The sequence below is a fragment of the Pan troglodytes genome, chromosome 19 (genome assembly GCF_028858775.2).
Source record: "Pan troglodytes isolate AG18354 chromosome 19, NHGRI_mPanTro3-v2.0_pri, whole genome shotgun sequence".
In the NCBI taxonomy this organism is placed as follows: domain Eukaryota; kingdom Metazoa; phylum Chordata; class Mammalia; order Primates; family Hominidae; genus Pan; species Pan troglodytes.
Window position 1 is genome coordinate 20,445,362 of NC_072417.2, and position 24,506 is coordinate 20,469,867.

At 44.2% G+C, this 24,506-nt stretch overlaps 1 protein-coding gene across 6 annotated transcripts in view; it reads left to right on the top strand.

Moving 5' to 3' along the window:
- Positions 1-24,506, top strand: part of LOC104002794 (uncharacterized) — a 45,975-nt gene that overhangs the window by 2,580 nt on the left and 18,889 nt on the right. For 2 of the 6 annotated variants that reach the window (XM_063798337.1, XM_009431849.5), the window contains exons 2-3: positions 10,568-10,657; positions 20,562-20,642. In XM_063798337.1, coding sequence (XP_063654407.1) covers positions 10,568-10,657; positions 20,562-20,642 — 171 coding nt within the window. Of the gene's footprint in view, positions 1-10,567; positions 10,658-13,027; positions 13,154-20,561; positions 20,643-21,557; positions 21,629-24,506 lie in introns of those variants that run through there. The other 4 variants (XR_010152803.1, XM_063798338.1, XM_063798339.1 and 1 more) reach the window with 4 other exon arrangements.

Genomic DNA, 24,506 nt, shown 5'->3' on the forward strand with positions numbered 1-24,506 from the left:
AAAAAAAGAAATCAACGAAGATTGGCCATGCGTGGTGGCTCACGCCTGTCATCGCAGTACTTTGGGAGGCTGAGGCTGGAGGATCTCTTGAGCCCAGGAGTTTGAGGCCAGCCTGACCAACATGGTGAAACCCTGTCTGTACTAAAAATACAAAAATTAGCCGGGTGTGGTGGTGGGAGCCTGTAATCCTAGCTACTTGGGAGGCTGAGGCAGGAGAATCACTTGAACCCAGAAGTCAGAGGTTGCAGTGAGCTGAGATTGCGCCACTGCACTCCAGCCTGGGCGACAGTGAGACTGTGTCCCCCCACCACCGCTAAAAAGTCAATGAAGATTAAGTGAGATGACATCTGTGAAAATCCTGGAATTGTCCTTACCTGAGTTACCTACACTACAAATTATCCATAATTTGTTTCACTCAAGCTAACTTTCCCCTGCTCTCCAGCAGTTTGCTGGGCTACCTCTGTCTCAACATCAGTCATGATGATACCAGTGAGGGCAAATGGATTTTTAAAGCAACTGAAATAAGAGCAAAACCCTGTCTCTATACAATTTTTTTTCTTTCTTTCTTTCTTTTTTTGATACAGAGTCTCGCTCTCACCCGGGCTGGAGTGCGGTGGTGCCATCTCAGCTCACTGCAACCTCCGCCTCCCGGGTTCAAGCAATTCTCCTTTGCTCTTAGGATATAGACAAAACCACTTGCATGGCAGGCAAGGTCTTGTATGATCTTGCCTCCGCTCAGCACTAGCTCGACTCAATCCCTTGTTCTCAATCCCTTGTTTTCCCAAGTAGCTGGGATTACAGGTACCCACCACCACGCCCAGCTAATTTTTTTTATATTTCAGATGGGGTTTCACCATGTTGGCCAGGCTGGTTTCAAACTCCTGACCACAAGTTATCCGCCCACCTCGGCCTCCCAAAGTGCTGGGATTACAGGCGTGAGCCACCACGCCCAACCCATACAATTTTGAAAAAGCCGGGCATGGTGGCATGTACTTCAGGAGGGTGAGGCAGGAGGATTACTTGAGGCCAGGAGTTTAAGGCTGCAGTGACCTATGATCCTGCACTCCAGCCTGGGTGACAGCTAGACCCTGTGGCTGAAGTAAAATGCTGGGAAAATGAAAGTTTTACAGCAAAGTTCCAATCAAACATAAAATCCTTACCAAAATCAAAATGAACTGACTTTAGTTGAACTAAAGTTACTGATGGTGCTGTTTAGTTCTTATCAAAAGTACTCACATTCAGTAAATGCTGGTGAGGTACCGGAGCTTGAGTGATGAGCACAGACTCCAGAAATTGGGTGCCCGAGTTCCTATCCCAGCTCTACCACTTCTTAGTTTGTGAGTTAACTTTCCTCAATGTAAAATGAGACTATTAATTGTCCTTACTATGTAGGGACAAATAGGGAGGTCCTAAGTGAGTTAAGACATGGTGAATGGGCTGAGTGCAGTGGCTCATGCCTATAATCACAGCACTTTGGGAGGCCAAGGCTGGAGGATCACTTGAGCCCAGGAGTTTGAGGCCAGCCTGGCCAACATGGTGAAACCCTATCTGTACTTAATACAAAAATTAGCGAGGCGTGGTGGCAGGAGCCTTTAATCCCAGCTACTCGGGAGGCTGAGGCAGGAGAATCACTTGAACCCAGGAGGTGGAGGTTGCAGTGAGCCGAGATCACGCCGTTGCACTCCAGCCTGGGTAACGCAGTGAGACCCTGTCTCAAAAAAGAAAATAAAAATATGGCAGCTTTAATTTTAATTTAAAAAAATAAATAAAAGACATGGTGAATGCCAGTCTAGCATGTTATGTATGCATTGGCTGTTATCTCCTTACCATGTATTTTGTGCTAAGTGAGGGGTCCTTGGTCTATTAGGGAAGATAGACTTTAATCATTTAATCTCTCAAACATGTAAAGTTGTAAAAGTGACACATGTCAAGGAAGGTTCCAGTCAGGGAGTTCAGGGAAAGCTTAGCTGAGGAAGGGAAGAGGGTTACTCAGGTGAAGAAGAGAGGAATAGTGTGTATGGAGACTCTGGTGGGAAGGAGCTTGGGGATTACAAGTTACTGCAAGAATGCCAGTGTCCCCAAAACAGAGAACAAGGGATTGAGTTGAGCTAGTTTTGAGTGGAGGCAAGACCATATAAGATCTTCCCTGCCATGCAAGTGGTTTTGTCTATATCCTAAGAGCAAAGGAGAGCTATTGAAAGGTTTTAAGGAGGATGGTCATTACAATGTCGAGATTGGGCAGAAAGGGGAAAGAGCAGATGCAGGGAGACCAGTTAGGAGGCCGTTGCAGTAATCACATAGGACATGATACTTGTGAAAAGGAGAAGGGTGGAAGTAATGGTAGAAACACAAAGAGCGAAATTAATTGAGCTTGGTGATTTTTTTTTTTTTTTTTTTTTTTTGAGACAGGATCTCGCTTTGTCTCCCAGGCTAGAATGCAGTGGCATGAAGAACTTTGCGACTGACTGAAAGAAGAGGGAAGTGTCCACTGGTCCCTACTAGATTTCTGGCTTGCACTGCGGAATGGGTGGTGGTGCCACTTTGCAGTGTTTCCCAAGTGGGAGGAGTTGGTGGCCACATGGTTTAGTAGGATGGGGAGGATTACACCGAGACTTCAAGTTGCATTTCCTTAAACTATGTATGGATTACATCAGGCTTTTTTTTAGACAGGGTCTTACACTGACCCAAGCCGGAGTACAGTGGCGCAATCTTGGCTCACTGCAGCCTCCACCACCGCTATTCAAGCTGGGACTACAGGCACATGCCACCACACCCAGCTAATTTTTGTAGAGACATGGTCTCACCATGTTGTCCAGGCTGTCTTGAACTCCTGAGCTCAAGCAGTCCACCTGACTCAGCCTCCTAAGTGCGAGATTACAGGCGTGAGTTACTGCGCCCAGATGCTTTCTTCTTTCTCAGATTATCAAAGAAATATATGTTCCTCACTGTAGGAATTTTGAAAAGGAATTCCGCAGAAACCACCTGCAACCTCAAATTATATCCACCATTAAAATATTGGCATATTTTCCCAAAAATAGTTCTATTTTAAATGGAAACCAAAATATTCCTATGTATCATTTCTTGTTGACTCCAAAAAATGTACTTTTAATGATTTTATTTATTTATTTATTTATTTATTGAGACTGGATCTTGCTCTGTTGCCCAGGCTGAAATGCAATGGCATGATCTTGGCTCACTGCAGCCTCAACCTCCCAGGCTCAAACAGTTCTCCTCCCTTAGCCTCCCAAAAAGCTGGGACTACAGGTGTGAGCCACTGCACCTGGCTAATTTTGTTCATTTTTTTGTAGAGACAGGGTCTCCCTATGTTGCCCAGACAGGTCTTAAACTCCTGGACTCGAGTGATCCTCCTGCCTCCGCCTCCCAAGATGCTGGGATTATAGACATGAGCCACCTTGCTCCGCCCTTTTAAGAATTTTAAATTGACTCAACTCTTTATCAAGTTGCATTGAAAAGATAATATGAATTAAACATACGTGAACTGGCCCCAGTACATTTTCACACTGGTAGTGCAATGCAGAAGTGAAGCCTTTTAACTTTGACTTAACCTTTCAAAAAGGTACCTACTGATAGAATAAGCTAAAAGTTGCAAATAGTTGAAGTATGTCCACTGGGTCCCAAAACTGGAAGTTCACTGAGGCCTGTCTTCCTGGCCAGGTGTCACAGGGAATCCTGTATTCTGGCCCAGGGCTATTCTATCTTTTCTGTTTTTTTTTTTTTTATATGTATAATTGCATAATGCTCTATTTTGATTGTCTGCCTTGTACAATTTGTATGTATGCATGTATCTTTTGTCCTGAGTTAGACTATGACTCAGGGTTTCTCAACCTTGATTATTTTGGACAACATAATTCTTTTTTTTTGTGGGTGTTGCGGGGCGGGTGGTGGCAGAGAGCAGAGTCTCACTCTTGTTCAGACTGGAGTGCCATGGCGTGATCTTGGCTCACTGTGACCTCTGCCTCCCAGTAGCTGGGTAACCTCCTGAGTAGCTGGGATTACAGGCATGCACCACCACACCTGGCTAATTTTTGTATTTTTTGTAGAGATGGGGTTTTGCTGTGTTGCCCAGGCTTGTATCGAACTCCTGGCCTCAAGTGATCCACCCGCTTCGGTTTCCCAAAGTGCTGGGATTATAGGCATGAGCCACTGTGCCTGCCCTCACATAATTACCTGTGGGGAAGCTGTCCTGTGCATTTCAGAATGTTTAGCAGCATTTCTGGCCCCTGCCTACTAAGTTCCACTGGCTCCTCTCCCACCAAGTCATGGTGGGACAATCAAAAATGTCTCCAGATGTTACAGAATAACTCCTAGGAAGGGAGTGAATCCCTGCTAAATCCTCCCCACAATTGAGAACCACATTTATAGCTCCTCAAGGTTAGAAGCCATGTCATATAAATTCCTGTGTTTCCTGCCTAGCACATAGTAAGCATTTTTATTGTCCAAACAATATCATTGCTTCATGAAAATAATAGCTTTTTTTTTTTTTTTTTTGAGACCGACTTTCGCTCTTGTTTCCCGGGCTGGAGTGCAATGGCACGATCTTGGCTCACCGCAACCTCCGCCTCCTGCGTTCAAGCGGTTCTTCTGCCTCAGCCTCCCGAGTAGCTGAGATTACAGGCATGTGCCACCATGCCCAGCTAATTTTTTTGTGTTTTTAGTAGAGACGCGGTTTCTCCATATTGGTCAGGCTGGTCTCGAACTCCTGACCTTAGGTGATCCACCTGCCTCGGCCTCCCAAAGTGCTAGGATTACAGGCGTGAGCCACCGCACACGGCCGTTTTTTTTTTTTTGTTTTTTTTTTTTGAGACAGCGTCTTGCTCTGTCACCCAGGCTGGAGTGCAGTGATGTGATCCCACTGTAGCCTTGAACTTCCCGTTCAAGTGATCCTCCCACCTCAGCCTCCTCAGTAGCTGGGACTACAGGTGTGTGCCACCACACCTGGCTAATTTTTTGGGGTGTGTTGGGGGGTATTTTTTGTAGAAATGGGGTTTTGTCACGTTGCCCGGGCTGGTCTCAAACTCCTGGGCTTAAGTGAACCTCCCACCTCCCAAAGTGCTAGTATTATAGGTATGAGCCACTGCACCCAGCCTGATGTTTTTAAAACACTTACTCTTTGTATTGTTCAAGGCTCTTTACATATAGTAACTCATTTAATCCTCCCAGCAACCCTCCAAAATAGGTACTCCTATTGTGCCTTTTTTACAGTCAAGAAACTAAGGCTTGGCCAGGTGCGGTGGCTCATGCCTGTAATCCCAGCACTTTGGGAGGCCGAGGCGGCGAGGCGGGTGGATCATGAGGTCAGGAGTTCAAGACCAGCCTGGCCAAGATGATGAAACCCCGTCTCTATGAGAAAATACAAAAAAATTAGCCGGGCATGGTGGTGGACACCTGTAATCCCAGCTACTCGGGAGGCTGAGGCAGGAGAATTGCTTGAACCAAGGAGGTGGAGGTTGCAGTGAGCCAAGATCGCGCCACTGCACTCCAGCCTGGGCGACAGAACGAGACTCCATCTCAAAAAAAAGACAAAAAACAAAAAAGGAAACTAAGGCTCAAAGAGTTTAGGTTAGTTGCTTAAGGTCACCCAGCTGAGAGAAGTGACACCTGGGATCTGAATACTACTAGCCCAGGTAGTCTGACTACAGATTCTGGGCTGTCAACCATTTTGCTGTATACTGCTTCTAAATACAAAGAAAAGAATTAACTCATGACAGTGCTTTCAAAAAGCCTCATGTTATCCATCTGCCCACAAAATTTGCATAGACAAACATATGGTAAAAATAAAATTTCCTGGCCAGGCGCAGTGGCTCACGCCTGTAATCCTAGCACTTTGGGAGGCTGAGGCGGGTGGATCACCTGAGGTCGGGAATTCAAGACCATCCTGACCAACATGGAAAAACCCTGACTCTATTAAAAATACAAAATTAGCTGGGCATGGTGTCGCATGCCTGTAATCCCAGCTACTTGGGAGGCTGAGGCAGAAAAATCGCTTGAACCTGGGAGGTGGAGGTTGTGGTGACCCAAGATTGCGCCATTGCTTCCAGCCTGGGCAACAAGAGTGAAACTCCATCTCAAAAAAAATAAAAAATAAAAATAAATAAATAAAATTTCCTATTCTGCCACAAAACATGATACAGTATAGCAAAGCATGTTGCTGTGTTGCTGAAATTTTCTAAGTTTGAATGGCTGCATCCTAGTCTATCAAGAGGATAGACAATAAACGAATGTAACCAGTCCCTTGTTATTGGGCATATGGGTTGTTGCTGATATTTATTTGAAACATAACTGTTTCTGAAATATAATTTACATGCAGAAAGTGCACCAATTTTAAGAGTACAGTTTGGTAAGTTTTGACAGATGTATAAACCTGTGCTACCACTACCACAGTCAAGATATTGACCATCGGATCACCTTTGTTCCTTTCTGTGGTAATGTGCTGGAACTAGCTAGTACCAGCTCAGGAGAGCCAAATAGGTACATCTCTTCCCAAATCTACATTAGTAACATCGTATTAGTAGCTCAAAGTTGGTCATGGTGGGAGTATTTACACCACAGAAAACAGTAAGTACCACAAATCCAGGCTTTTTCTTTCTTTCTTTTTTTGGGAACCAATTTACCAGCACCATGACTTACACTCCTTTGCAATCAACCTCCTACATCCTACAGCCACAGTCTACTTGTGGACATTATTTTATTTTGTGTTCTGTAGAATTTTATGTAAGTAAAATCGTGCCATATGTACTCTTTGGTGCTTCTTTTGCTCCGTGTGTTTTTGAAATTAAGCACATTGTTGTGCATAGCAGTAGTTCATCCCTTTTCATCATTTTCCATTGCATGGATGTACCACACATTTATTCATTCATCTGGTGATGGACATTTGGGTTGCTTCCATTTGGGATTACTATAAATAAACTTGTCATAAATATTTATGTGCCAGTCATTGGATGGACAAGTTTGAATTTTCTTGGAAAAATAGCTAGGAGTAGAGTTGCTGGGTCATATGTTAAGCTTATATTTTTATATAAGGAGCTGCTAACCTGTTTTCCAAAGTGGTTTGAGACAGGATTTTGCTGTGTTGCCCAGCCTGGAGTGCAGTGACCTACAGCCTCAACCTGCCCAGCCAATCTTCTCACCTCAACACCCCAAGTAACTGGGACCACTGGTGCATGCCACCACTCCTGGCTAATTTTATTTTTTGTAGAGACAGGGTCTCACTGTGTTGCTCAGGCTGATCTTGAACTCCTGGACTCAAGTGATCCTCTCACCTTGGCCTCCCAAGGTGCTGGGAATACAGGTGTGAGCCAATGCACCCAGTCAGTCTTGTCTTTTTAGTTTTAGACATTCTAGTGGGTGGATGTATAGTGTTATCTCATTGTGTGTATTTTTAAATTGCCTTTATTGTGGTATAATATATTTTTTTAAATGTAGGTTTTAGGTTTCTATGCTAATCTGATCACCATCACAATCAAGATAGTGAACATTTCTATCACCACCAAAAGTTCTTGTGTCACTTCCAAACGACTCTCCTCCTCCACCTCCATCTCCAGGCAACCACCAGTCTGTCCTCTGTCATCATAGATTGGATTTGTCTCTTTTTTTTTTTTTTTTTTGAGGCAGGGTCTCACTCTGTCACCCAGGCTGGAGTGCAGTGATGCAGTCTCGACTCACTGCAACCTCCATTTCCTGGGTCAAGCAGTCCTCCCACCTCAGCCTCCTGAGTAGCTGAAACTACAGGAATGTGCCACCATACCCGGCTAATTTTTGTATTTTTTGTAGAGACAGGGTTTTGCTATATTGCCCAGGCTGGTTTCAAACCCTGGACTGAAGTGATCCTTCTGCCTCAGCCTCCCCAAAGTGCCAGAATTACAGACATGAGCCACCACGCCTGGCCAGATTTGTCTTTTTTTAGACTTTTGTATAAATAGAATCATAAAACATGTACTATTTTTGTGTCTGTTGTCGTTTGCTTAGTGTGAGATTCATCCAGTTGTTCCATGTATCAATAGTTTGTTCCTTTTTCTTGCTGAGTAATATTCTGATGTAGGAATTTGCCAGAATTGGCTTAGTCATTCTCCTGTTTATGGACATTTGGATTATGTCTGGGGCTACTATGAATTAATGCTGTTTTGAACGTTTTTGTGTAAGTCTTTGTGTGGACATCTGTTTGTTTGTTTGTTTTGAGACAAAGTCTCACTCTGTCATCCAGGCTGGAGTACAATAGGGTGATCTCGGCTCACTGCAACCTCAGCCTCCCGAGTAGTTGGGATTACAGGCATGTGCCACCATGCCTAGCTAATTTTTTTTGTATTTTTTTGCAGAGACGGGGTTTCACCATGTTAGCCCAGCTGGTCTTGAACTCCTGACCTCAAGTGATCCACCCGCCTCAGCCTCCCAAAGTGCTGGGATTACAGGCATGAGCCACCGTGCCCAGCTTGGACATGTGCTTTTATCTTATTTCCACCTAGGAGTGGAAATGCTAGGTCATATGGTGCGCATATATTTATAAGAAACTGCCTAACTCTTTTCCAAAGTTGCTGTATTACTGTACATTTCTACCACAGATGTTTGAGAGTTTTAGTTGCTCCACATTTTCATAAACACTTGATATTGTCAGTCTTTTTAATTTTAGCCATTCTAGTCATAGTATTTCATTATGGTTTAAATTTGCATTTCTATGATGACCTTAATGATGTTGAACATTTTTTTTTTTTTTTTTTTAGATGGAGTCTCACTCTGTCACCCAGGCTGGAGTACGGTGGCACGATCTCGGCTCACTGCAAGCTCCGCCTCCCGGGTTCACGCCATTCTCCTGCCTCAGCCTCCCTAGTAGCTGGGACTACAGGTGCCCGCCACCACGCCCAGCTAATTTTTTGTATTTTTAGTAGAGGCAGGGTTTCACTGTGTTAGCCAGGATGGTCTTGATCTCCTGACCTCATGATCTGCCCGCCTCGGCCTCCCAAAGTGCTGGGATTACAGGCGTGAGCCACCGCGCCCGGCCAATGATGTCGAACATTTTTTACCAGTCTACTGACCATCATATATCTTATTTTGTGAAATACCTGTTTAAATATTTTGCCCATTAAAAAAAAATTGATCTAGGCCGGGTGCAGTGGCTCACACCTATAATCCCAGCACTTTGGAAGTCCAAGTGGGGTGGATCATCTGAGGTAAGGAGTTCGAGACCAGCCTGGACAACATGGCGAAACCCCATATCTATTGAAAATACAAAAATTAGCTGGGGGTGGTGGTGTGTGCCTGTAATCCCAACTATGATGCCTAGAACAGGACAAAACAAAATCTAAACTTTAAACAGAGGATACATATTCTCAGAGATATAACAATGTTGTATCAATGAAATAAGAACAGGTTTTTTTTAAAAAAGAACATTGGAGAATAAAACATCTAAAAAATATGATAACCATTAACTTTAATCAATGAGTTGGAAGATAAAATTGAGAAAATAGCTTTTTAAAAAACCCTAAAAGCCAGAAAAATTTTTTAAAAACTAAAGGTGGCCCAGTAAGACTAATACTCAATTAAGAAGCATTACAGAGGGCTGGGTGTGGTGGCTCACACCTGTAATCCCAGCACTTTGGGAGGCCGAGGTGGGCAGATCACAAGGTCAGGAGTTCGATACCAGCCTGACCAACATGGTGAAGCCCCATCTCTACTAAAAATACAAGAATTAGCTGGGCATGGTGGCGCATGCCTGTAATCCCAGCTACTCGGGAAGCTGAGGAAGGAGGATTGCTTGAACCCCCGAGGCGGAGGTCACAGTGAGCCGAGATTGCGTCAGTATACTCCAGCCTGGGTGACAGAGTGAGGCTCCGTCTCAAAAAAAAAAAGAAGCGTTATAATGATACGGAACATAGAGAAATGGAGAGAAAACAATCATCAAAGGAAAAATTCAAGAAGTCATCTCACATCTGAATGGCCTAGATTTCCAAAATGAAAGGCCCACTGAGTATACAATGTAATGGATGAAAATGTTCATTCAGACATATTATCATGCAGTTTCTGATCAAAGTGTTAATAGAGGATCCTAAAACATAGAAAAAGCAGGTCACATTCAAAGGAACAGCGATGAGAATGGCATCATGTTTCTTATTAGCCATGCTGAAGGATAATGTAGGAATGTTTTCCAATGATTTATGATATATAATTTTATAAATTATTTAAATTGTGAATTCAGTAGAGTAAGCATATTTTCAGGGCCAAGTATAGTGGCTCATGCCTGTAATCCCAAGCCTTTGGCAAGCCGAGGCTAATGGATCACTTGAGCCTCAGGAGTTCAAGAGCAGCTTGGGCAACATGGTGAAACCCTATCTCTACAAAAAGAAAAAAAAAGTTTTGTGCTTGGAGTCCCAGCTGCTTGGAAGCTGCACATGGAGGATCACCTGAGCCCAGGGAGATAGAGGCTGCAGTGAGCCATGATCATGCCACTGCACTCCAGCATGGGCAACAGAGTGAGACCCTGTCTCAAAAAAATAAAAAATAAAGCATATTTTCAGATACGTGAAATCTTATTTCCTATCCATGTACCCTTTCTCAGGAAACTACTGGAGGATATGGTGCACCAGAATAAGAGAATAAACCAAGAAACAGGAAGACGTGATCCAGGCAACAGGATATTCCAGTATAGGTGAGAAATAAGAAAGTCTCCAAGATGATAATGAAGGGAAATCCTAGGGTGATAGCTGGCCTGGCAGCAGGCCTAGGGAGCAATCAGTAAGGCTGGAGCCAGAGGACAAAAGCCTCCAGGAGGGAGGTACCCAAGAAATAAGATGAAATGAATACAGGAAAAATCTACACTTTTAGTGAATGATGGACTATAAATTCATGATTGGAACATAGAAAACTAAGCAAATAAATCCCAATTTTGTTTTTAGGTATAATTGACTCCATGAAATTTTTTTTAACTAACAAAGAAACAAAACATAATCATAGTAGGCTAAATTGCCCAGCGGTGAATAATATATCCAGAGGCATAAACAAAGTGTGTCGATTTCCACCAAGCCCAGCATAACATGGGCTTTCCTCTTTATGGTCCAAGATGGCTACTTTCCAGCCGTCCTGCCTGCACTCCAGCCAGCATGAGTCCTCTTTGTTCCAGCTATCCTGGGTTTCTTTTGGTTAACTAGGAATTGAATTAATGAAATTCAATTAGTAAATTAAAGCATTAAGTTAATAAATGTTTGAATTAAAATATTAGTCTGGGCATGATGACTCATACCTCTAGTCCCAGATACTTCGGAGGCTGAGGTGGGAGGATCAATTAAGCCCGAGAGGTAGAGGCTGCAGTGAGTGATTATTGTGCCACTGCACTCCAGCCTACATGACAGTGGGAGACCCTGTCTCCAAAAAAAAAAAAAAGCCAGGCGCAGTGGCTCACGCCTGTAATCCCAGCATTTTGGGAGGCTGACGTGGGCAGATCCTTTGAGGCCAGGAGTTTGAGACCAGCCTGGCCAAGATGGTGAAACCCTGTCTCTACTAAAAATACAAAAATTAGCTGGGCATGGTGGTACACGCCTGTAGTCCCAGCTACTCAGGAGGCTGAGGCAGGAGAATCTCTTGAACCTGGGAGGCAGAGGCTGCAGTGAGCTGAGATCTCACCACCACATTCCAGCCTGGGTGACAGAGCTAGGCTCCATCTCAAAAAAAAAAAAAGACCCTGTCTCGGGCGGAGTTCCAGAACAGCTAGGCCAACATGGTGAAACCCCGTCTCTACTAAAAATACAAAAATGAGCCAGATGTGGTGGTGGGCGCCTGTAATCCCAGCTATTTGGGAGGCTGAGACAGGAGAATCGCTTGAACCCGGGAGGCGGAGGTTGCAGTGAGCCGAGGTTGTGCGGTTGCACTCCAGCCTGGGTGACAAGAGCAAAACTCCGTCTCAAAAAAATAAAATAAATGCATCACTGAGTGTTCAGAACAGCTGGGTTTTGACAGAGTTTCCAGTGATGACTTGTGTGACCTTGGGTAAAGCACTCTCTGGAACTCAGGTCCTTTTCTGAAAAATGGGAGGGTGGAAGAGATGATAATAAAAACATCAACCACAGTGCAGATCACAAGGATGTGGCAGTGCTGTGTAAGTGACTGAATGCTGTGTAACCAGCTCAGCCGCCTGAGTAGCTGGTACCACAGACACACATCACCATGCCCGCCTAATTTTTTTTGAAACAGTCTCTCACTATGTCACCCAGGCTGGAGTGCAGTGGCATGATCTCAGCTCACTGCAACCTCCACCTCCTGGGTTCAAGCAGTTCTCCTGCCTCAGCCTCCCAAGTAGCTGGGACTACAGGTGCGCGCTACCACTCCTGGCTAATTTTTTGTATTTTTAGTGGAGACAGAGTTTCACCATGTTGGCCAGGCTGGCCTTAAACTCCTGACCTCAGATGATCCACCCACCTCCACCTCCCCATTGCTGGGATTACAGGCTGAGCCACCGCGCCCAGCCAACCCTGTGGGTAATTTTTAAATTATCTGTAGAGACAAGGTTGTGCTGTGTTGCCCAGATTGGTCTCGAACTCCTGGGCTCAAGCAAGGAATCATCCCGCCTTGACCTCCCAAAATGCTGGGATTACAGGCATGAGCTGCTGGGATTACAGGCATGAGCTGCTGTGCTGGATGGTGATTTTTCAAGAAAAGCTGGTAATCTGGATTTTTATTTAAAATACCTCGATTTTTTAAAGCTGGAATGGAAATTTTCAAGCAGATTGAGGGTTTTTGGTCTTCCCACCCACTGGCCACATGAGAAAATAAAATAAATAAGTAAATAAAATTTCAAAAAGACTTTCAAAGCATTGTGTAGGTCAAGAAAAAAAATGCAAGTCTGCAGCCTCTGGGGTGTAGTACTATAGAACATTTAGAGTAGTCAGTGACCTCTCTGGGGAAGAACTGTGTCTAGTTTGTTCTACTCACAGCTAGCAAGAGGGTTGTGGTAATGGTAAATCACATGCCTATCTGGGCAGAAGCTCTGCCCTCCTATACTTGGGTAATGTTTCATATTTTGCAGGCAGAGAGGAAATGGCCCAAAATGAACCATTATGTCTCCATGGTGGCATGTCAGGGCTGGTCTGGAGAGGTAAACTCCAGGTTTCTCATCCATTCTGTGAAATTTGACTACTGGTTGTGCCTACTACTCGGAACCATTGCAAGAATAAAGTATCACATATTTGGAAATAGTTGGAATTTTTCCTAAAGTGTAATAAAGCAGGCACCAATTGGGATGATGATTTTGCCATGAACAGCTCAGAGTGTAACATTTCTGGAATGATGGCAGCTGCTATAAAAGCTGAGCTAGGACCAGCCTGGCTAACATGGTGAAACTCCGTCTCTACTAAAAATACAAAAATTAGCTGGATATGGTGGCGCATGCCTGTAGTCCCAGCTACTCAGGAGGCTGAGGCAAAAGAATTGCTTGAACCCAGGAGGCGGAGGTTGCGGTGAGCGGAGATCGCACCACTGCACTCCAGTCTGGGCAATAGAGTGAGACTCTGTCAGGAAAAAAAAAAAAAAAGAAAGAAAGTAAAAAAAAGATGCTGGGCTTGAGCTTTGGCTATAAGAAATCAAGAGGTGGCCGGACGCAGTGGCTCACGCCTGTAATCCCAGCACTTTGGGAGGCCGAGGCAGGCGGATCACAAGGTCAGGAGATCGAGACCATCCTAACACAGTGAAACCCCGTCTCTACTAAAAATAGAAAAAATAAGCCAGGCGTGGGGGCATGCGCACGTAGTCACAGCTACTCGGGAGGCTGAGGCAGGAGAATTGCTTGAACCCAGAAGGCGGAGGTTGCAGTGAGCTGAGATCGCACCACTGCACTCCAGCCTGTGCGACAGAGTGAGACTCTGTCTCAAAAAAAAAGAAAAAGAAATCAAGAGGCAAGAATGCTTTGGTGATTCTGCTCTGGTGGGTTTGAGAAGGAGGCAGAATGATCTTTTCTGGAAGCGGTATCAGGGAGTTGGTGTAGAGCTGAGAAATCCACATTGCCATAAATGGTGTGATCCTGCTCCAAAGAGCTGCATTCACCCCCAGGCTTCATAAGCCTCACACTGGAAGTTTCAACTGAAATAAACTTATGACCTTTCCATCAGTTCCCTGGAGTAGGTCAGGGTTTTAGAGGGTATTTCATATTCCCATTATGAGGAGATTTGAACTCTTGGGTTCTATTAAGAAAGCAGCACAACTTATTATTACTAATAATATAATCTTAGTAGTATTCCTATAATGCTTTATAACTTAAAAAGACCTTTTATTTGTATTATTCTCATTTTGCTCCCTGATAACTATAACTGTTGTTATTATTCCCACTTTACAGGTGAGGAATCTGATGTTCTCCCATTGTTCCTTAGTTAGAGTCCTGAATATTTTTACTTTTTTTGGAGAATTGAGTCACACTATGTTTCCTAGGCTGGTCCTGAACTCCTGGGCTCAAGTGATCCTTCCACCATTGCCTCCCTAAGTGCTGGGATTACAGATGTGAGCCACCATGCCTGGCCGAGTTCTGAATCTTTAACAAGGCCCAAGTTCTTGCCAGCCTGGCTCTAGTCTGTTTCTCCAGACCCCTCTTGTACCACTTTCCCAAGAGCTTTCTGTTCTCCTGGGTTTCTTTTTTTACCCCAGTATCTTTTTTTTTTTTTTTTTTTTTTTTTTTTTTTTGAGACAGAGTCTCGCTCTTGTACTATCTTGGCTCACTGCAACCTCCACCTCCCGGATTCAAGCGATTCTTGTGCTTCAGCCTCTCGAGTAGCTGGAATTACAGATGTGCACCACCATGCCTGGCTAATTTTTTTGTATTTTTAGTAGAGACGGGGTTTTGCCATTTTGGCCAGGCTAGTCTCAAAACTCCTGACCTTGGGTGATCTGTCTGCCTTGGCTTCCTAAAGTGCTGAGATTATAGGCATGAGCCACTGCACCATGCTGTTTCTTCTGCTAATAAGACTTATTTTATTTTATTTTTTTAAATGGAGTCTCACTCTGTCGCCAGGCTGGAGTGCAGTGCTGCGATCTCAGCTCACTGCAACCTCTGCCTCCTGGGTTCAAGCAATTCTCCTGTCTCAGCCTCCCAAGTAGCTGGGACTACAGGCGTGCACCACCATGCTGAGCTAATTTTTATATTTTTAGTAGAGACGGGGTTTCACCATGTTGGCCAGGATGGTCTCGATCTGTTGACCTCATGATCTGCTCGCCTTGGCCTCCCAAAGTGCTGGGATTACAGGTATGAGTCACTGTGCTCGGCCGAGTATCCTCTTTTTTTTTTTTTTTTTTTTGAGACAGGGTCTTGCTCAGTCACCCAGGGAGGAGTGCAGTGGCTGGACCACATCTCATGTACCTCAACTTCCTGGGCTCATGCGATCCTCCCACCTCAGTCTCCCAAGTAGTTGGGACTATGGGCGCATGCCACCACGCCTAGCTAATTTTTTTTTTTTAAGTAGATACTGGGTCTCACTATGTTACCTAGGTTGGTCTTGAACTCCTGAGCTTAAGCGATCCTCCCACCTCAGCCTCACAAAGTGCTGGGATCACAGGTGTGAGCTACTGCACCCAGCCCATCTTGGATTTCTTTTGTTGATTTTTTTTTTTTTTTTTTTTTTTTTTTTGAGACGGAGTTTTGCTCTTGTTGCCCAGGCTGGAGTGCAATAGCACCGCCTCGGCTCACTGCAACCTCCATCTCCCAGGTACAAGGGATTCTCCTGCCTCAGCCTCCCAAGTAGCTGGGATTACAGGCGCCCGCCACCATGCCTGTCTAATTTTTTTGTATTTTTAGTAAAGACGGGGGTTCACCATGTTGGCCAGGCTGGTCTCGAACTCCTGACTTCAGGTGATCTGCCTGACTCGGCCTTCCAAAGTGCTGGGATTACAGGCGTGAGCCACCGCGCCCAGCCCTCTTTTGCTTTCTTAAATAGGTCTGCTTCCTTCTAACTACAGGCCCGTTGCACATGCTATTTCTTCTGCTAATAACACTTTTTCTCTCCTCTTTGCCTGGCAACTACTCATCTTTCATGTTTCAGTTTAACATTTCTCCAGGGAGACTTTCCTGAACCTTCAGGCTACTTTGAACAGTCTGGTATAGCACACTAAACTTCCCACTCCAGAGTTGGCACACTTAAAATTACTCATTCGATATCTCTTGTCGCTGCTAGATTGTAAGCCCCATTAGGGCAGAGACCAAGTCTACCTTATTTGATACTGTAGCCTCAATATCTAGTATAATAGGCATTTCCTTCTGCAGTAAAAGCTTTTGCAACTATGTAGTGTCTGCCATCTGAATCCCATAGCCATTGAACAAATCCATCAGAACCTTGCCTTGAATACTGCACTCAGGTTTAATGCTGTGGGGCTTTTCTGATAAGGTTCTTGTGATAACCAAGGTCTTTTGATCAGTGGCCAAAATGCACACCCGTCCCATCAGATAGCCTGTGAGGCTGGAGCACAGTGCTGCTGTATTATTTGATAATGACTAGAAAAGGCCGGTCCCCTTCTCACCAGCCTTCTGTGATGCTTATGTACCAATGAGAACCTTTGCCCAGCATCTTACTGGGGATGGCTAAGTTTGGATCCTAGAGAACAGGAACATTTAAAGCTACCTAGATTATTCTTATCTCAGGTCTTTCCTGGGTTTAGTGCACACTTGGGTCATTTCTGGATGGATGGCACATTTGTTTTATTTGTTGGAAGCAGTGAGGTGTAGTCACCAAGTTAACGGGGGTAAGCCTAGGAGTCAGGGCAACACAGTTGCTCAGGCTGGCGTGGCAGGTGTCAGCAGGTAAGCAAGCCCCAGTGGGAGGAATGCATGGCCTCATTCAACAGTGTCAGCAAGCTGAAGTCCCTGCACACTGGGAACCTATGAGAAGAGCACCCTCACCCCCCTTTTTTTCAAACCAGTCACATCTCTCTTCACCAAAATCTTTGTGAAATTCATCATCATATAACTTCCTGAATCTAGTTAATGGTGATATTAACCAAAATTTGTAGCTCAACACCCAGGCAACAGTGTATAGGATTGCAAGTGTTAGTTCCAAATATAGTGCAGTTCACATCTCCAGTGAGGGAAGTACATTGAGTGAATTCATTACATGAGCCACTTAAACTAATTGAACCAGGAACTTAAAGTCACGTTCTTCAAATGTGTGCACTCCACAAAACGCATTTAACATCAGGAAGTCAGGCTGGAAAACATTCATGAACCAGTGACTCTAAACAAGGAAGAAACACTTCTCAAGGTATGCATTTGCCAGCTGTTACTTTGTTCACAAGTAGTCTTTGGTGATTAGCTTCATGACTTAGGACACGGGTGGCAGCTCTGAGCATGGCACATTTAGTTTCATACAGCAAAGACTGAAAACACGTGGCGCTGGTTACATGGTCAGACAAGTGAAGGAGGCACAGCCTATCTTCATTACTAAAAATATTCAAAATGCATAGAGTATAAAAACGTAGAGGAGCTTGTAAGAAGAGAGTCACTTTTCCTTCAATTTTTGGAAAATGAATACGACATGTATTACATTCATGAAAAATAAAATTTTAAATGAATAGGGGTTAGTGATAAAATGTTCTTAGGTGATCAGCAATTTGTTACAAGATTAGTAAAAATGTAACTTTTTTGTTTTTTGGAGACAGGGTCTCACTCTGTTGCCCAGGCTCTATAGTGCAGTGGCACGAACATGGCTCACTGCCGCCTCCACCTCCTGGACTCAAGTGATCTCCCAACCTCAGCCTTCTAAGCAGTTGGGGCTACACGTGTGTGCTACCACACTCAGTTAATTTTTTCAATCTTTTGTACAGACAGAGTCTCACCATGTTGCCCAAGCTATTACTTTCAGTGATACACAAAAAAATACACTTGGATATATGAGGTGTAGCTCAGGGTGGTCCAATAGAACTTTCCTGAGTGACGAATATGATTTATATCTGTGCTGTCCAATACAGTAGCCACTAGCCTTATGTGGCTGCTGCGCAGTTGATTTGTGGCTAGTGCAACCAGGCAACTTTTTTCTTGAGACAGAGTCTTGCCCTGTTACCCAGGCTGGAGTGCAGTGGCACGGAGTGCAATCTCCGCCTCCTGGGCTCAAGCAATTCATCTGCCTCAGCCTCCTTAGTAGTTGGGATTACAGGCATGCGCCTGGTTAATTTTTGTATTTTTAGTAGAGACGGGGTTTCACCATGTTGTCCAGGCTGGTCTTGAACTCAAGTGATCCACCTGCCTTGGCCTCCCAAAGTGCTGGGATTACAGGCATGAGCCAGCCCCAAGCAACTTTTTATTTAATTCTAATTAATTTAAATAGCTGTGAATGGCTAGTAGCTACTGTATTGGTCACATAGGTCTTCCATTTGCTGAGAATAAGAAATTAAGAGAAGGCCAGGTTTGGTAGCCAAGAGATCTAAGTCATGTACTATTTTGTTGTTTATCCAATAGTCTGTCTACTCTGTTACTGTTATAAGAATGAACTAAGAGGCCAGGCGCAGTGGCTCACGCCTGTAATCCCAGCACTTTGGGAGGCCCAGGTGGGCGGTCAGGAGTTCAAGACCAGCCTGGCCAGCATGGCGAAACCTCGTGTCTACTAAAAATACAAAAATTAGCCAGACAGGTGGTGCATGCCTGTAATCCCAGCTACTTGGGAGGCTGAAGGTGGGAGAATCGCTTGAACCTGGGATGCGGAGGTTGCAGTGAGCCAAGATCACACCATTGCACTCCAGCCTGGGCAACAGAGCAAGACTCCATCTCAAAAAAAAAAAAAAAAATGAACGAAGGCCGGGCAAGATGGCTCATGCCTGTAATCCCAGTAACTTGGGATCACGTGAGCCTAGGAGTTCGAGACAAGCCTGGGCAACATGGTGAAACCCCACCTCCACAAAATTAACAAATTAAATTAGTGGGTGTGGTGGCACACACCTCTAGTCCCAGCTACTCAGGAGGCTGAGGTGGGAGGATCCCTTGAGCCCAGAAGTTCAAGGCTGCAGTGAGCCGGGATTGCACCACTGCACTCCAGCCTGGGTGACAAAGAGATCATCTCAAGACAAAAAAGAAGAAAACAAAGAACTTCTTTACACTTGTAGAGGGCACAGTATTAACTTCATCCTATCACATCCCTTTACATTCTGACTTACAAGTGCTCTGCTGATAGAAGAGGAAATTGACCTGTTAGAAAAGCAACAGCAATCTCATCCATTCTCATTCATCTCAAATATTTTAAGTGCTTTGTACATTTTCTTATAAGTTGTTTCCCTCCATCTCCCTTCTATTATTTTGTATGGTGTTCTTGAGACTTCTCCCACTAACTTAATAGCCACTCCACATACTGATTTTTTCTTCTCCTTATTTTTATTACTATTATTTTTGTTTGTTTGAGACAGGGTTTTGCTCTCACCCAGGATGGAGTGCAGTGGTGCCATCCTGACTCACTGTAGCCTCAACTTCCTGGGCGCCAGCGATCCTCCTCCCACCTCAGCCTCCTGAGTAGCTGGGACCACAGGCATATACCATTATGCCTGGCTAATTTTTTTGTATTTTGTATAACGAGACGGGGTTTCGTTATGTTGCCCAGGCTGGTCTTGAACTCCTGAGCTCAAGCAATCCACCCACCTCGGCTTTCCAAAGTGCTGGGATTACAGGCATGAGCCACCCCCCCGGCCCTATTATTGAGACAGGGTCTCACTGTCACCCAGCCTGGAGTGCAGTGGTGTGATCATAGGTCAGTGCAGCCTAAGCCTCCTGAGTAGCTGGGACTACAGGCACATGCCAACATGCCCAGCTAATTTTTTTAGTAGAGATGGAGTTTTACCATGTGGCCAAGGCTGGTCTCAATCTCCTGAGCTCAGGTGATCCTCCCACCTTGGCCTCCCAAAGTGCCGGGATTACAGGTGTGAGCTACCATGCCTGCACCTCCTTAACTATTTTTTATTTTTTTGAGATAGGGTCTTGCCTTGTCACCCAGGCTGGAGTGCAGTGGCGTGATCTCGGCTCACTGCAACCTCCTGCTGGGCTCAAGCGATTCTCCTGCCTCAGCCTCCCAAGTAGCTGGGACTACAGGAGCACGCTACCACACCCAGCTAATGTTTGTATTTTTTGTAGAGATGGGGTTTCACTATGTTGTCCAGGCTGGTCTCAAACTCCTGGGCTCAACTGATCCGCCTGCCTCAGCCTCCCAAAGTGCTGGGATTACAGGCGTGAGCCACGGTGCCTGGCCCCCTCCTTAACTTTAAAAGTACAGGCTAATAAACATTAAGGAAGAGAATGTCCAGATGAGTACAAATAATGCAAGGTAATCAGTGCCCTATTAAGAGTTGCCCAGAATTGCAGTGTAACGTAATACACCTGTAAAATTTGTCAACTTGGTGATGAAAGTTAAAGTTGGTTAGAGTAGGGGTAGGGGATGTCTCAGAGGACCATATTGGTACTGTCAGCCAAACCACGGCAAGGATTATTTTTTTCTTCCTGGTAGTCATCTTAATTGATGTATAGTATATCTGCTGTTAGCTGCTACAACCTCCCTGAGAAAGCACAGATCATGATAGTAAACTATGTTCATTCTCTGCCAATTCCTCCCCAGTGTTGGAAACAGAAGCCCAGTAGTGAAAGCTACAGCTGCCAGATACTTGCAGTGGAATCACAGGAGCAATCACAGCTCTTTGTAAGTGGCAGTAACAACTCACTTGACTTTCCTTCACCTGACACTATCACCTATCACAACACTGGCCATCAAACTGGTAGAACAACCAGTCCTCTGATTTGGTTTCCTAGGGAAGGCAGTTGTTCGGCTCAATGTTTTGTTAACATCAAGGCTCTTGTTCTTGCATTTGAAACCAAACACCTCAATCATTTTGCTTGCACCAGGGTTGGTACAAGAAGGCATGGTCCTTCTTGGGTGGGTATTTCGCATTGTCACAAATACTCTTAGAGAAAACCAACTTTGAAACCCTAAAACTAGTATCTAGTAAAGGAAGAGATTCAGTTCTATCAAGCAATCTATTTTTCAGTCAAGAATGACGCTATAAGTATAGATTCAGCAGTATAAACATATTACCAAAAGCTTGGATTTTTATTTATTCATTTTATTTTTGAGATGGAGTTTCGCTCTTGTTGCCCAGGCTGGAGTGCAATGGCGCAATCTCGGCTCACTGTGACCTGCGCCTCCCGGTTTCAAGCAATTCTCCTGCCTCAGCCTCCCAAGTAGCTGGGATTACAGGCATGCGCCACCACACCCGGCTAATTTTTTTTTTTTTTTTTTTTTTTTAGTAGAGACAGGGTTTCTCCATGTTGGTCAGGCTAGTCTCGAACTCCCGACCTCAGGTGAACTGCCCCCCTGAGCCTCCCAAGTGCTGGGAATACTGGCATGAGCCACCGTGCCTGGCCTGTTTATTTTAAAATTAATTGTTTTTTTTGAGAGGGAATCTTGCTCTGTCACCCAGGCTGGAGTGCAGTGGTGCAATCTCAGCTCACTGCAACCTCTGCCTCCTGGGTTCAAGTAGATTCTCTCACCTCAGACTCCCAAGTAGCTGGGATTATAAGCATGCACCACCACACCGACTAATTTTTGTATTTTTAGCAGAGACGAGGTTTCGCCATGTTGGCCAGGCTGGTTTTGATCTCCTGACCTCAGGTAATCCACCTGCCTTGGTAAGTGTTGGGATTACAAGCATGAGCCACTGTGCCTGGCCCACTTGCTTTTATTTAATAACTTGCTAAAAAATAAAAACAAAAAACATTAGCACTTACATGTGGCTCCATGATGTCTTTCTGGTAATTCTGGAAACTTTTTGGGTTATAGAATTTGAAGAATCTATTTAGAGCTATAGAACTCCTCTTAATCCTCCCCAAGTTGTACTCAACAGATTTATTCCTTGCTCCCTAAAACCTATCCTTAGAAATTGCAAGTTGAGAATTCACCCCACCACTGCCCACTGTTCCAAAAAGCTTTACTGAATCTCATTAATCAAAAATAATGTAAAACTCTCCATAGGAGGCATTAACATACTTGTTTCTTCCAAACCTTCTGATTTCCACTAAAATTTGTAACCAAAATATATTAGGAAAAAGTAATTAAGCTTTAATGCTATTGCCTGGCCCAGTCTAACTATGATCTTTTAATTGTGGAGACATGGCAGTTCCCTGAAAGACCACAGCCTTTGGAGACTAGCAAACCTGGCTTGATCACTGGTTGATAGTTATTTTGCTGTATTAATTTGCCTTACTTTTCTGAGTCTGCATTCTTATCTGTAAAATGGGTGTATGACTTATGATAGGGAGCTATTTGAAAGACAAAACATCTGACACAGAAAAGGCTGAATTAAAACCTTTAGAGACCCAAAGCAGCAGGGCTATTGTGCCCAAATCATTCAATGTATTAGTAGGAAAGAACACAAACTGAGGAAGGTTTAATAAAGGACTATTTACAGAGACATGGACAGAGTGCAGGAAAATCAATGAAGAATAATGGCGTAATCCAGGGCTGGTAACTAAGTCTTTCTTTCTTTCTTTTTTTTTTTTTTGAGACAGTCTCGCTCTGTTGCCCAGGCTGGAGTGCAGTGGCACGATCTCAGCTCACTGCAGCCTCTGCCTCCCAGGCTCAAGCAATTCTTGTGCCTCAGCCTCTCAAGTAGCTGGTATTACAGACATGCATCACCATGCTTGGCCAATTTTTGTATTTTTAGTAGAAACAGGGGTTTCATCATGTTGACCAGGCTGGTCTGAAACTCCTGACCTCAGGTGATCTGTCTACCTCAGCCTCCCAAAGTGCTGGGATTACAGGTGTGAGTGACCGCACCCAGCTTGAGTCTTCTTTTTTTTTGGAGACGGAGTTTCGCTCTTGCCAGGCTGGAGTGCAGTGGCACGGTCTTGGCTCACTGCAACCTCTGCCTCCTGGGTTCAGGCGATTCTCCTGCCTCAGCCTCCCGAGTAGCTGGAATTACAGGCATGCGCCACCATGCCCAGCTAATTTTTGTATTTTTAGTAGAGACGGGGTTTCACCATGTTGGCCAGGCTGGTCCTGAATTCTTGACCTCAGGTGATCTACCAGTCTCGGCCTCCCAAAGTGCTGGGATTACAAGCGTGAGCCACCGCACCCAGCTCTCGAGTTCTCCTTTCTATTCCTAGATGTGAAGGAGCAAAGAGAAGGAGCCAGAAGCTAGAGGGGGCTGCTTGGTAAGAGCTGTGGTCTTTGCTAAAGGGACACAGACAACCCATGTGACCTGGCAATGAGAAAGCCAGAGTACTCTGACCATCTTTTCCTTAAATCTTCTCATCTTCTTTGGATATTAATAATTGGATAAACAGAAGCTGAAGTCAGAGGGCAAGGGAGCCATTCATGCTGCAGTCCATGTGGGTCAGCACCCGCTGGGGTCCAGAGTGGGATGAAGAGGGGTTCTGAAAGGCAAATGGAAGACATCTAGTATAACCTCTCCCTGAACGTAATTCAAACTACTTAACTATTACAGACGAAAATCACATATATGCTGAAAGTAAAATAACCTGTTTCCAGAATTTCTGATTGCAAAATTCTGAGTTCTTCAATTAAACCTGCATTTTTCTCAGTCTTTTTGGTGCCCCTGCTTCACTGGTGCCTTAAGAACATTTGAGAGCCTAAGGGCAGCCCTGAGCATGGTGCCTGAACTAGGGTGCCTCAAAACTAGGGACTGAGGAAGTCTCAAGTTCATTCCTGAATGCTGACTATAAGAGTCTCTGAGAGAGTTTTGAGAATGTAGAACTGATTTAGAATGAATCTCAGGATTTTTCTGTTAAGATCTATAAATTGGGAATTAAGGAACTGGATTTTTTTTGAATTTGAAAAATCCTATGATAGTATAACTTTGCATAAGCCTACTGAATGATAGGAAAGTTTTTAGTTTCTTATCAAAGAGAATAAAGTGAATCAGGACATCAGTTTCACATTGACATTTTTATTAACGCCAACTGTTTTTTAATTGTTATTTTTTTAAAACAATAGCACAAAAATGTTTCAAGGAAGCAGTCTCACAATCTGATGACCTTCTGAAATACCGTTAAGCCACACCAAATATGAATTTCTGTTAATAACACAAAATATTTTTTTAAGAAAAAAAGAAAAAAAAGGTAGGGAAAGAAGAAGGGAATGAGATTTAGATTTAAAACTCATTGGATTAAGTAGGTGAGGCTTGTTAGTAGGATATACTGTTGAAGCAAACAGTGGCACACACAGGCTTACAGTCTTTGTTTTTTAAACCAGTTACCACTAATGTATTAAGCCCTGCAGCAGTTACCACTGACTTCTCGCATGCATAAAATGAACCAGGAGAAGCCAGTGTTGATACTGTTGTGAAGAGGTTCAAGAGCTGGCTTGTCAGACAACTAAGACCATTTTTAGCAGAATAACTCCTTCAGAAAGGCCTGGCTGAAGATCTTTTTATTTCTATTGTCTCACCTATATAAATTTCAGGGTTCTTATAAGTCATCTTTAAAAAGAAAAAAAATAATGTATATCAGTTTCTCTTATTTAATGTGGCTATGAAAGATGTTTCCT